Source organism: Teleopsis dalmanni, chromosome 1 (assembly GCF_002237135.1).
Source record: "Teleopsis dalmanni isolate 2A chromosome 1, ASM223713v2, whole genome shotgun sequence".
NCBI lineage: Eukaryota > Metazoa > Arthropoda > Insecta > Diptera > Diopsidae > Teleopsis > Teleopsis dalmanni.
In genome coordinates, this window is record NC_051846.1 from 212,277,348 (window position 1) to 212,289,782 (window position 12,435).

The window sequence follows — 12,435 nt, forward strand, 5'->3', positions numbered from 1 at the left end:
TTCTGGCTAACTCGTCTGCTTTGCAATTTCCGAAAATATCCCTATGGCCGGGAACCCAGATTAGAGAAATATTGAGCTGCGTCGACATTTCGTTTAGAGATGTGTAGCAGTCAAGAACCGTCCTAGATGTAAATTGGACCGAACTCAAGGACTTTAATGCAGCTTGACTGTCTGATAGTATGTATATATTCCTGCCAAATATATCATCTACATTCAAACAAGCTATAGCTTCCCTGATGGCGACCACTTCCGCCTGAAAGACACTACAATGATCTGGAAGCCTAAAGAAGGAAGATTTGTTCAATTCCTCTGAGAAAACTCCACTACCTACACCACTACTTGTTTTGGATCCGTCAGTGAAGATGGTTACGCCCTCATCTAAGAAGGGGCCACCTGACGTCCATACCTCTATAGATGGAAACACGACATCAAATTTCCTGTCAAAATTGAGAGTGGGTGTGATGTAATCAACGTTTTTAGGAGTAAAATTGAAAAGATTTAGAATGGAGGCATGACCATAGGCACTGTCTCTCCATTGTGAGGTAGCTTTTAGTCTTAAAGCAGATGAAGCTGCCATTTGTTTACTAATAATATCCATTGGCAGTAACTGAAGCATCAAATCTAGTGCAATAGAGGGTGTGGTGCATAGCGCCCCGCTAATACAGAGTTCAGCTCTACGCTGAATCCTGTTAAGTACTGAGCAGTACGAAGATTTATCAAGAGCTGTCCACCATACCGTAATACCATACATCAATATGGGCCTAATAACAGCTATATATAGCCATTGGGTGATGCGAGGTTGAAGACCCCACTTCTTACCAATAGCTTTCTGACATAGAAGAAGCGCAACATTGGCTTTTCTTGCACGCTCTAGAGTGTTTTTCTTCCAAGTGAGTTTCCTGTCGAAAACTATACCTAAAAATTTGGCTTCCTCCTTCACATGTATCACAGAACCTCGTAGAGAGGGTGGAGAAAGATTCAGGACCGTATGTTTTCTTGTGAAAACCACGATTTCAGTTTTATTGGGATTCACCCCAAGGCCACATTTTTGTGTCCAATTGTTTAGGATATTAAGACCATTTTGTAGAATATCCCTAAGAGTGGTAGTATATTTTCCGGTGACCGTTATCGCAATATCATCCGCGTATGCAATAGTTTCGCATCCCTCCGCCTTCAGTTGTATTAGCAGTTCATTCACCACTATGTTCCAAAGGAGAGGGGAGAGTACTCCTCCTTGGGGGGTACCTCTATTTACCCTTCTGCATGCCGTTGATGAGCCCATCGTTGCTTCAATGAGTCTGCCAGTTAGCAGCTGATTTATAAAACCAATGAGCGCATCATCAACACCCAGACGCGAGATCACGCTTACTATTGCACTCGGGAGTATATTGTTAAAGGCCCCTTCAATATCTACAAAAGCAACCATACAAAATTCTTTGAGTTTTATGGATTTTTCTATTCTGTAAGTGAGGGAGTGGAGAGCTGTCTCTGTAGATTTTCCCTTAGTGTAGGCATGCTGTGAGGGGGACCACTGGTTGGGGCTTACAGCACGCCTTACTTCTACGTCTATTATTCTTTCAAGAGCCTTCAACATGAAAGAGGAGAGGCTTATAGGACGGAGTTCATTGGGGTTATGGTGCGAGGTTTTACCTGCTTTGGGTATAAAAACTACTCTAACCTCCCTCCATTTAATCGGGACATAGTTGAATAAGAAACAATGTCTAAAAATTGCCAAAAGCCGGTTGTGTATTAACTCCCACGAATTCTGGAGCTCAATTGGATGAATACCATCCGGTCCTGGTGATTTGTAGGGTTTAAAGCTAAAAATAGCCCATTTGACGATCTGCAGGTTAACCTTAATAGAGTTAACCGGTGAGAGATTAGGGCACTCTGAGGATGCAGCTACCGAAGTAGAAGATCCCGGAAAGTGAGTATCTAGTAGTAATTGTAAAGATTCGCTACTATTATTGCACCATGTCCCGTCAGATTTTTTGAGTAACTCTGGGACAGATGGACTTTTGGATAAGATTTTACGCAGTCTAGAGGTTTCAGAATTGGTATTTATTTCTTGACAGTACGATTGCCAAGTGTCCCTCTTGGACCTACGTAGATTTTTCTTATATTCTTTCAGAGAGGTTTTGTAATTCAGCCAATCACTCTCATTATTATATAGTTTTGCTCTGTTGAAGAGTCTCCTACACTCCTTTCGTAAAAGACCTAGATGTTTATTCCACCAAGGTGGGTTACATTTCCTACTAGGTTGTGTGAGGGGACAAGCATAACTGAAGGCTTCGTTGAGCACTGAGGTGAGATCTTGGACTTGATTGTCTAGATCAAAAGTGTTCCCAGGGGGATCGAAGGAAGTGGTTAAAAGCAGCTCACTTAGAGCTGCATTATAATTCGTCCAGTTTGTGTTTTTAACATTTCTAAACGTTTTTTGATTGTAGATGTTCGATTCATCTAAGGTTAAGGTGAATTCTAGAATCATGTGGTCTGAGAACGAGTGTTGAGTGGACACTTTCCAGTTCTTGACCGATTCGTGAAGCCTAGCAGTAGCAAGAGTGACATCTAACATTTCCTGCCTGTTTTTTGTAATAAAAGTTGGCTTATTGCCATCATTGCAGATGAACAGATTGTTACTAAATACAAAATCAAAAAGTAACTCACCTCTTTCATTGGTATTTGAGCTGCCCCAAATCTCATGATGAGCGTTGGCATCGCAGCCTATTAGAAGCTCTACCCCGAGTCTCCTGGCGCTGCTTGTTAGCTGTATCAGGACATTCGATGGTAGTATGGCATGGTCATGTGCCAGATATGCAGATACTGCCCATATTTGGCCCCAGGAGCCCTCGATACTTACTGCGGTTTGGTCACCATCACTATATTGCGAAAGTAAGAGAGCATTAAATTTTTTATTAACCACTATGCAGGACCTAGGCTTACCCTTATTTACCGCATAAAATAGGTTGTAGTTACTAGCCCTGATTCCGCACACAAGATCCTTATAAATCCATGGTTCTTGTATCAGGACCATATCAGCCTCGTTGTTGCTGAGGCGTTGCAGTAGACTGGCGGATGTAGCCTTGCTATGATGCAGGTTAATTTGGTGTACCCGCATCTTCAGTATGTGTGGATCCATTTTCCTCCACCACAGTGACATCAAAAGCACTATCCTCCTCAGAGTCATTACTCATTAGGAGTTCCTCTTCATCGAAAAGATAGCGCATGCCTATGCTCTCCTCTGATGTAATTGAGTGAGCTGGCGAAGGAGCAGACATTGAAATGTCCATGCACACAGGTGAGTCTTCAGATGGAATAACCGGACCCACTTCGGTCATTGAAGCAGGCTTAATGTTGCCCACTTTCGACAAGGGATCAGCAGTGTGTTGAGAAATTGCCGCTGATTCCCGTACATCAGACGAGGATTGCTCCTCATCTTTTTTGTAGACCCTCATAGTTATGGGGAAAAAACCGTAATTTAAAACGCCACCAGATCGCGCCAAAATGGCCAGAGAGGCTTTGTCGATCACAAAACTGACCGACCTAAACTTGCCTTTGGCTTCTTCCAGCTTGGTGACCTTCCACGTGGACGTATTTAGATCAGGGTTTCCCACCCGAATTAGCTCCAGAATCCGCTGAGGGTCGGATGATTCGGCTGGAATCCAGGAACGCGCCCTAGGTCGGCCAGGAATTTGTTCCTTGGCAACGACTTTAAGCTTTGCGCCTGGCCAGACCTCACCCATTCTGGAGATGGCAATGCGAAAGAGATCAACAGAACGCTGATCAACGCAGGCGACTAGTTTCACATGGCCCTGAAACCATCCACCGTCGCGACATTTGGGAATTGTACCTGGAAATTCCTTAAGAACTTCGACGTACAAGTCAAGGAGCTTTCGCTCAATTTGATCCCATTTTTCAGGATTAATAGTGCCATCTGGATCATTTTCATCAATGACCGCCATTATGATGGAGCCCTTCAGCGTGTCGCTAAAGGACTTAGTAGTGGTGGCGTTGCCACGAAATTTTGCCTTTTTGGCATCTGGCTTCGAAGCTGACTCATCTAATGAGCGCTGGCGCTTCGGTACAGGTTCCTTTTTGACTTCCTTAGAAGTATCAAGGACCCGTTTGGCCCAGGCTAATCTAGCCTTAAGAGACTCGGACGTAACCGAGACATTACCATATCTCTCGAGCAGCCTAGTCGCCGCTCGCCGTTCTTTATAAATTCTCCTGGATGGAGAGCCCGACCATGCAGAAGGGCCAGAACGCGTGGAGATTCCTGGTTTATTAGGAGGTACCCTGTTATTACCGCTAGAAGTTGCGGTAGGTACCTTGGAACTAGCCGTTCCAGAAGAGCTTGGTTTAACCCAGCTTGATTTTTGTAAATTTTTTTTATAGTTATAGTTTACTTATAGTTTACTTATACTTAAATTTATCTCCAAAAACTTAAACAGGTAGTGTTTTTCCATTACTGCTCAGTCTCCATATATACATTGTCTGAAATGCCACAAGTTTTGTGGGTCGTATCTTTACTTCTCAATAACATTGTATCGTTTTCAATCTTTTTTTCTTTGAAATTCCTATCTTCATTTAGTTTTAAATTGTACTTTAAACAAGTTTCAGATTACCAATGTTGTACAAACCATTATCTAATTTTTGAAAATGTTTTTGAGGTGTTCAGAGATAATTCAAAATACGAATTTAAAGTACTGAGTGAATTATTATTGTATGTTAAAATAAGCCGTTTGTGATTCAATTCCTCTTCATGTATAATAGCTTCCACTCTATAAAATTACGCTATTAACTATAAATATGCATTTGTTGTGCCTTTTTTCTGAATAACTTTCTACCATTCCTATTACATGCAAGTAGGCGCTTTTATATCTAAATTAAAATAAATTCCACTTATTTGAATTTAAACGATTTTTTAAGATTTAATATAATTGAAATTGAAAAGTGTAAGTTAACTAAAAACTGTGTTATATTGTCCTTATTAAATATATTAACATTTGATTCATTCATTACCACCAAGACCGAAATTCTTTCATAGTCTAATGACTGAGATCTTTACGACTCATTCCAAAGAGGTAATGTGGATTCACGTCTCTACATATTCTAATTCTAATTCTAATACATAAAGTTACTAAAACATCAAAACGAAATGACATGAAAACTATTGCATAGACTCGTCCTATAGAAAGATTAGTTATGGAGCAGGCGGTACCCTTCAATAATAGCGCTATATAAATGTACATTGCTCTGTAAATTGATTTTACATAACTGGTAACCAGTGTACACCAATACTGTTTATATAAAGTTTAGTCTTTGCACTAGTATTCAAATTAGACCTATTTTTTACCAAGGTAGTTATCGTTAATTTTTCATCGCTATGAATGTTATGATATTGTTATCACCATTTTATAGAATTTTATGTGTAAGTAGGCCATGAAGGTCATGAATGAAGCTCACAAATATTTTCTAACAATCCACATTTTACATAAATCCGAATAACGAATTCTCATTTCAAAATTTTCTATAGTTTTGTAAACAGAATTTTTTCAATAGCAACTAAGTTGACATAATGACGAAGTGATTACCACAGAAAAGTGGAATTCAAAGGATAAGTAAGTGTAACGGAGTTTAAATTTGAGTTCTAAAATAGCACTTTTTGTTGCGAAACGATGAAATCATGCTCTTCCAACTCATGCAGATTCACCGCCAGATCTACTCATGCACAAAAATCCCCTTCAATGGTGGCTGCGAAACCTGCGGCTGAAGCACTCGGCAAAGTAAAGCACAAAATTAAACTCCTTGGATTGCAATCCATTCTTGATATTTAAATCTCGTTTGTTACGAATATATTTTTCCATTACACAAGTTTTTCAAAAATATCGTCTCATTGACATTTTTGACAAGAACAAAAACCATCAATTACAACTTCTAGGACATAAACTCACAATTTTAACAGAACAGCAACAACAACAACAACAACAACAACAACGATTATTAGTACACAGTGACAGCAAAGCAACAAACTGTGTAAAGTATCTAGAATCAAATGTGAAAAATGTGCTGACAGCGCAATTTTTCTTCGTCTTCCTACTCTCATACTGCTCTCTGCTCCCTTCTTTTAGCACTGCTGGTGCCATTCACTGAATTGAGCGCTTCAAAAATAAACAAAAATAACAAATTTAATAACAAATAAAATTGAAATGTAGGCGGTGAAGAGTAGAAGCAGAGATGGAAGAAGAAGCATAAGGACTTTCCAGTGAAAATGATTTAAAATTGTTGAATTCATGCATTTGGATTGTCATAAGTGGAAAAAAGTCGTTAGGACATAAATTTATGCCAGAGCTTAGTCATAAACCGATGCTTTTATTGCTTATAATTATAAAGCACGAAGCTTATCGCGATTTGCATCAGGTAATGCGTTTAGTTCCCGTTGACCGCTGACGCAAACATTTCGAAAGCTAAAAACAAACGCAACGCAGCGCCGCATAGCTGCATATTTGCACTGGTCATTGACCAAACAAGAATGTCTACTCTGCACTTGCTGCCGCTGTTTTAGTGCGCTGCTGCTGCCACTGCTGCTGCCGCTGCAGTGCGGCGCTGCAGTTATCGTCTCTGCCTTTCCCTACACTTGGCACACTTTGAGCGGGAATAACCATTATTACAAAGAACAAGCGTCAAACTGAACCAGCGCAGTTATAAAATTAAAGCGAATGAAAGAAATGAATAAACAATATGTACCAGCTTCGCTGGCATGAGCTGCAGGGTTACGCCGAAGGGTGTGGGCGCTGCCATAATTTGTACTTCTTGTTAACATTTCACACAAAACCACAAGAAATGCAAAAACAAAAGCACAAATAAAAACCAACAACAACAAGCTTTTGCTGTCATCTTTTTCAATACCAACAACAACTCTGCTGCTGAACTGCTGTTGCTGTTGCTGTTGCTGATAGCCAGCGCTTAAAAGAAATGCACACACTCATACACATACACATACATATCCACTCGTAAATGGCCATAAATAATAACAAAACTCAGAATGAGAAGGATTCTGTGCTAAACCAATTTTCGGGGGTATAAAAACCAAAAATTTGGCTTTTTAAGAATCAATTATTAAATTTCAGTCGAAGCATAAACTTGAAGATTGCATACTAAGTGAGCGACAGTAAAAAGACAACAACAATGCCCAGTGATAAACTCGGGCGATTTCGAGCATTAAACAAATTAAAATTTTAAATTTTCTTTAAAGCTCCTAAGCGGCCATAAAATGAGACGTGCTTTAATTTTGGCGACCATTATTTGTGTCTTTAGCGTGCTTAATGTGGCGGAAGCACGTTGGACAACAACTACCAGAAAAAGCAGGACAACGACAACAACAACACCAACAACGAAAGCGACACCTACCACTATTAAGACAACGACAGCAGCTGCATCGAATAATGCTGATGATGACCGCACCTATCATCCCGCTGAAGTGCTTAGCCCACGACTCATTGAGAGATTTGATAAACGTTCTTTGGACGGTCATTACGAGTACAGGTGAGTGATTTGCATATTTCCATCTGTAATGATACCACATTAACCAAACAGAAGAAGAAGAAACCGAAAGAAAAGAATTCAATTTTAAGTACTCAAAAATCCTTCAAATGCTACCAAATTAATTTTGGAAGAAAATTTGCATCCATCCGAAGGTCTAAAGTAAATATAATCAAAAGTAAACTCATTGCTATTTACTTTGCTCTTTTAAAGTGATTATAGAATTAATGTAGTGTAATGTTAGTGGTTTAGTTACTTAATTGTTCTTAGATGGGTACCAATGGCAAACTATCTTATGGAACGCGGGCTAGACTAACATTAAAATTAAGAAATTGTAATATAACTAATATATTTTGAATGGTGCAGGTGGATAAAGCTTTAGAATGGGGTCCAAAATATTACTCGAACACGAAGAGAACTTTGACTGATAAATTAATGGTTTTATTCAGTTCCCTTCTAAAATAGACAGAAATTCCTTATCCGCAATTGGTAATAATTAAACTTGTTTAAAAACTGCAATACCCTATCTTAACAGTAAGTCGTGCACTTATAAATTTTAAATATCTTATTTGATGATATACAATCTAAAATTGGTAAATATAATACTGTGTAATTTTAATTGGAATGCATATATCACTTCTTTCATTATTGAAAAAAGAATATTAAAGCTAAAAAAAATTTTAAGTTAATTTTATTATCAATTCGTTTATGTAACACAAATTACAATGACAAAGAAGTCACTTATACTTAATTACGGAAATTCATTAGTTATTATACTGATTAATGAAATATTATTTAATACTCACATTGATAACCAAACTATTGAACTATTCTTTCATTCATTCGTTTGCACAAACCAAGTCGGTTCACTTTGCCCATTTAAGTAAGTCAAAATGAATTTCCACTTTTTCACTTTTTCAGATATGTCTTGAGTAATGGAGACACTCGTTATGAACGGGCATACTGGATACCAGTTGGTAAAAAGATGGTTTTAGCAAGAAAAGGATATTATTCCTATCCAATGCCAAATGGAAAATTTTTGACAGTATTTTATACAGCAGATCAGAACGGTTTCCATGAAGTATCCTGTAAGTATGAAATACTAAGAAAATTATATAATTGTTAAATATAAAAGATGAATTGAGCAATAAGGATAATAAATAAGATTTTAATTATTATTAATTAAGCAACTAACACACTTCAACAACCTGTGCTGCCACGAAATCTGGAAGTGCCAGAATACGCACCTCCAGTTGTGCAGTATTCGACAACAACAACGAGTGCACAATCACAAAAAGGCAGCAAACCCAAAGGCACAACAAAAACTTTAGAAAAATTACAAAGTAAAAGTGAAGTTGATGATACTCTTATGACAACTATGGTGGCCAACCATGCTGAAGCAGGAATAGCAGTAGGAACAGTACAGCCACAACCACATTCAAGTCATCATAACGACAATACCGCACAATTGCCAACTACGCAAAATGCATTTGACAGTGCAGTTCCAACAACCACAACAGCTGGAAACCGAAATCCCAATCTTAATCCAAGCATGCAATACGGAATTGGAATGGGATTGGGATTGGGCGCAAATGCTGTCGCAGGGTTAGGAATGACAGGATATGAAGCTGTTGCTGTAGGAAATGATAGTTTTGAAAGTGTCACATCAAACGCAATGGTTAAAGCGGATTAAATTCTACTCTCGGCAAGAGTGATGAGCTGTGTTTAGAGTGCAGCTTGTAGGTTCCAGCTGCAGTTCTGGACATGCGTACTTATCTCACTCCAATTTAGTTTTTAATTATTAAATGACAAATTCCAACATTAATTTTTTTGTTTTTATTTTGCGATTTATACTTTATTACTTGTAACTGAAGTTGATAAGGGTAGAAGAGGATAGGGATGGCGGCGGAGGCGGAGGCGAAGACGGAGACGGACAACTTGATGAAAAGTAAATAAAAACTTCAAATGACATGCAATTAAAAACATTTTGTACAACACGAGTGCACTGCCTTGTGCCTTTACGGCCGCACAAGAGGCAATCTTTGTGCAGGTACCACAGGCAACGCTGGTGGCTTCTTTTCATGTGGAGTGCCGGATTCATTTATTATTCATTTAAATGGATGATAAAGTGTTTGTTTGATTCTGCACATTGTAAGGAAACTGCTCTGTTTGCTTAGCTTTTTATTTAAGCTTCATTCAATTCATTTGCGATCCTCAGGGAGTAAATTAAATGGAAGTGAAAGAGGGGCCGAGTCGTAAAACTCTGAAAAATGTATTGAAATGAAAATAAATATATTTCATTTAATTTTTGTTTTTTGAAAATGAAATTAGAATTTTGTGGCTGCATCAGGTATGGAGCATGGGCTCAGCAGATATGGTTCGTACTTGGCTTAAACTTTGAATGTAAATATTTAATTAAGATGAAATTTAAAAATGTAACGATCGTAAACTGAAATTAAAAAGACAAAAGTTTCTTAAGTTTGAAAATATAATATAAAACATAAAGTTAGTAAATCTTTATTTAGGTGTCAATTTAAGGAAAAATAATTGTATTACATAATCATAACTAATATAGATATAAGTTTACCTCCTTTGGGGACTATAGAAAATTAAATTTTAAAAGAATGTGAACATCAGAAAGACTAAGGTAGACCAGCTTTATTTGGGTAACAAAATCCGTATATGCATTAGGTACCAGCACGATTTGCCAACTACAAGGCTATACTAATAGATTGCTATGGATTAGGATGTCGAGAAGTAAGAGACCACTTTGCACCGTATGAAGGTACTCGTCGATGTGAGTAATCTGTGCTTTCTTGTAAAGGATGTGGATGCGGAAGTGCTTCCCATCATTTTCCATTTATTGATTTACAAACCATATGAGTTGTAGTTTTTAGAACAATTATGTTAACCAATAAGTTGCAAAATACACACCAAAAATACAAATTAGTATAATATTGTCAGTATGCAAATAATTAAGAACATCTGAAAATGAAAATTACTGAAACAACTGATATGGAACTGTCGAACAACTATGCTTATTTTTTCGCAGAGATAATAAATATAAACACGGGGACTTTAAATTTTGGGGTTCAAACCTTTAAAAATATTTCAAACCATTTTACACCAAATATTATAATTTAATTTCTTTCAATCAACTTATTTTACATGAACGTTGAATTAGATCTCGAAACCCCATCTTAAACAAACCTCTATGTACGTTCCCATATGACGTACACAAATAGAAAAGTGACACTTGTTAAGTGATTGAATTTAATAAAATCTAGTAATCAAATTAGAAATTATTATTAATAGTATTGAAGATAAGATTACATAAATATATAAAGAGGTTTTTCGAACAGAAATGAAACAATAACAAAAATTTATTTTTTAAATTATTTTAATTAATTGAATTTTTGGCTGACCATACAGCTGTTTCGAGTATTGCCAAATACCGTCACATGGTCCTGAAATAATTCTTATATTTAATTATTCGTAAATAATTATTTTTGAGACTGCAAGTACCAGGAATCGAACTCGGGTCCTGCCAAATATGAAGCTCAGAATCAGCGCATAAATATATAAATTTTAAATTAAAATAAACCCAAGCATAGAAACAATGATGTTATAGAGAAGGCGTTTAAGTTGTCATAATGATAAGTTATTGATCTACTAAGGTCTATTAGCTCATTAAACTCTTTGAAAATATTTATTAATTTTAAATTTAGAATCAGTAATTAAAGCACATTTCGTGCAGAAATGGTGTTCACGTTAGATCCTACCATTAGTAGGGACTTAGCATGGCGAGGACTGACAAAATAAATCTTATTGAAACTAAAAAAAGACCTTGTTGAATATTGAATTCGTGACCATAAAAATATTAGATAATCTTACTAAAGATTTTTAAATATCTGACAACATATATTTCTTATACAATAAATACAGTAGTTTAATGCACATTTATATGGCATCGTCATAAGCCCAAATTTTGTTGGGCTTTAAAATGTATCAATATGATATCTTATTAACGTACAAAATATTTGTTCTTCTTTAAAAGTTCATACAAAAATATTTCAAAATTTTCCTAAACTACAAATGAGTCCTTCATTGAAATTTAGAACGTAGAAGAATATAAATTCGTCCTATTTGTGAGTGTTTTCAGTAATAGAAAATTGTTTTGGTAATTAACAAAATGTTTTTACCAATACCAACTAATATCTACATTTCCAGCAACTCCTTCCAAGCAGAAGCAGGAGACATTAAGGCTGTTATGGTGCGGAGCTGCTTATGAAGTGATTTGCGTTTTACCTCCAATTTGTGGCTTGTATAATGTTTGTGAATTTATCTGATTTAGTAAATGTTTAATGGCAGCCAAGTACCAGCACGCCAAGGCTTTAGTATGTGAAATTGTCAGTTGGATAGGATGGATGGGATGGATGGAAGGTGGCAGAATATGTTCAGTTTTGTCTGCTGCCATTCCTTATTTATTGTCCTTATTTGTACTGTCATTGGAAACATGAAACCATTTTATGAAACTTAATCGGGTAAGTATAGGAGAAGATTAATCACGTGACATTTGTACAAAATCTGAATTATTTACTATTTTGTATCCGTTCACGAATTTGTGTAATCTAGTATTTGTGCAGGTTGGGAGCACTTTTGCGGTTTGAAATTGGCTATGTAAGCCAATGAAGAAACGTAAACTTCTAAACTTTATGGAGGAGCATGTGTTCGTCTGAACTTCAATGGATTACCATACGGCATTTGTTGTAAGTTTGCAATAAGTTTATATGTTTGTTTGCAACAAATAAGGTAATGCTGGAGCATTTGGTCGAATGGTCATTTTGGCATTAATGTGGAAATATCGAATCTCAGCTGCAATTGCTTAAATGG

The 12,435-nt window shown here is 36.9% G+C and overlaps 1 protein-coding gene across 2 annotated transcripts; it reads left to right on the plus strand.

Annotated features, from left to right (window-relative positions):
- Positions 1 to 7,065: 7,065 nt before the first annotated feature.
- Positions 7,066 to 9,367, plus strand: LOC119675634. Of its 2 annotated transcripts, none has more exons than XM_038086844.1 (4): positions 7,066 to 7,161; positions 7,256 to 7,545; positions 8,464 to 8,630; positions 8,730 to 9,367. In XM_038086844.1, the coding sequence occupies exons 2-4, from the start codon at positions 7,274 to 7,276 to the stop codon at positions 9,233 to 9,235; spliced, it is 945 nt and encodes a 314-aa protein (XP_037942772.1). In that variant the 5' UTR covers positions 7,066 to 7,161; positions 7,256 to 7,273; the 3' UTR covers positions 9,236 to 9,367. The 2 variants fall into 2 exon arrangements, with proteins under 2 accessions (XP_037942772.1, XP_037942779.1); XM_038086851.1 differs by having other exon boundaries at positions 7,110 to 7,171.
- The last annotated feature ends 3,068 nt before the right edge of the window (positions 9,368 to 12,435 follow it).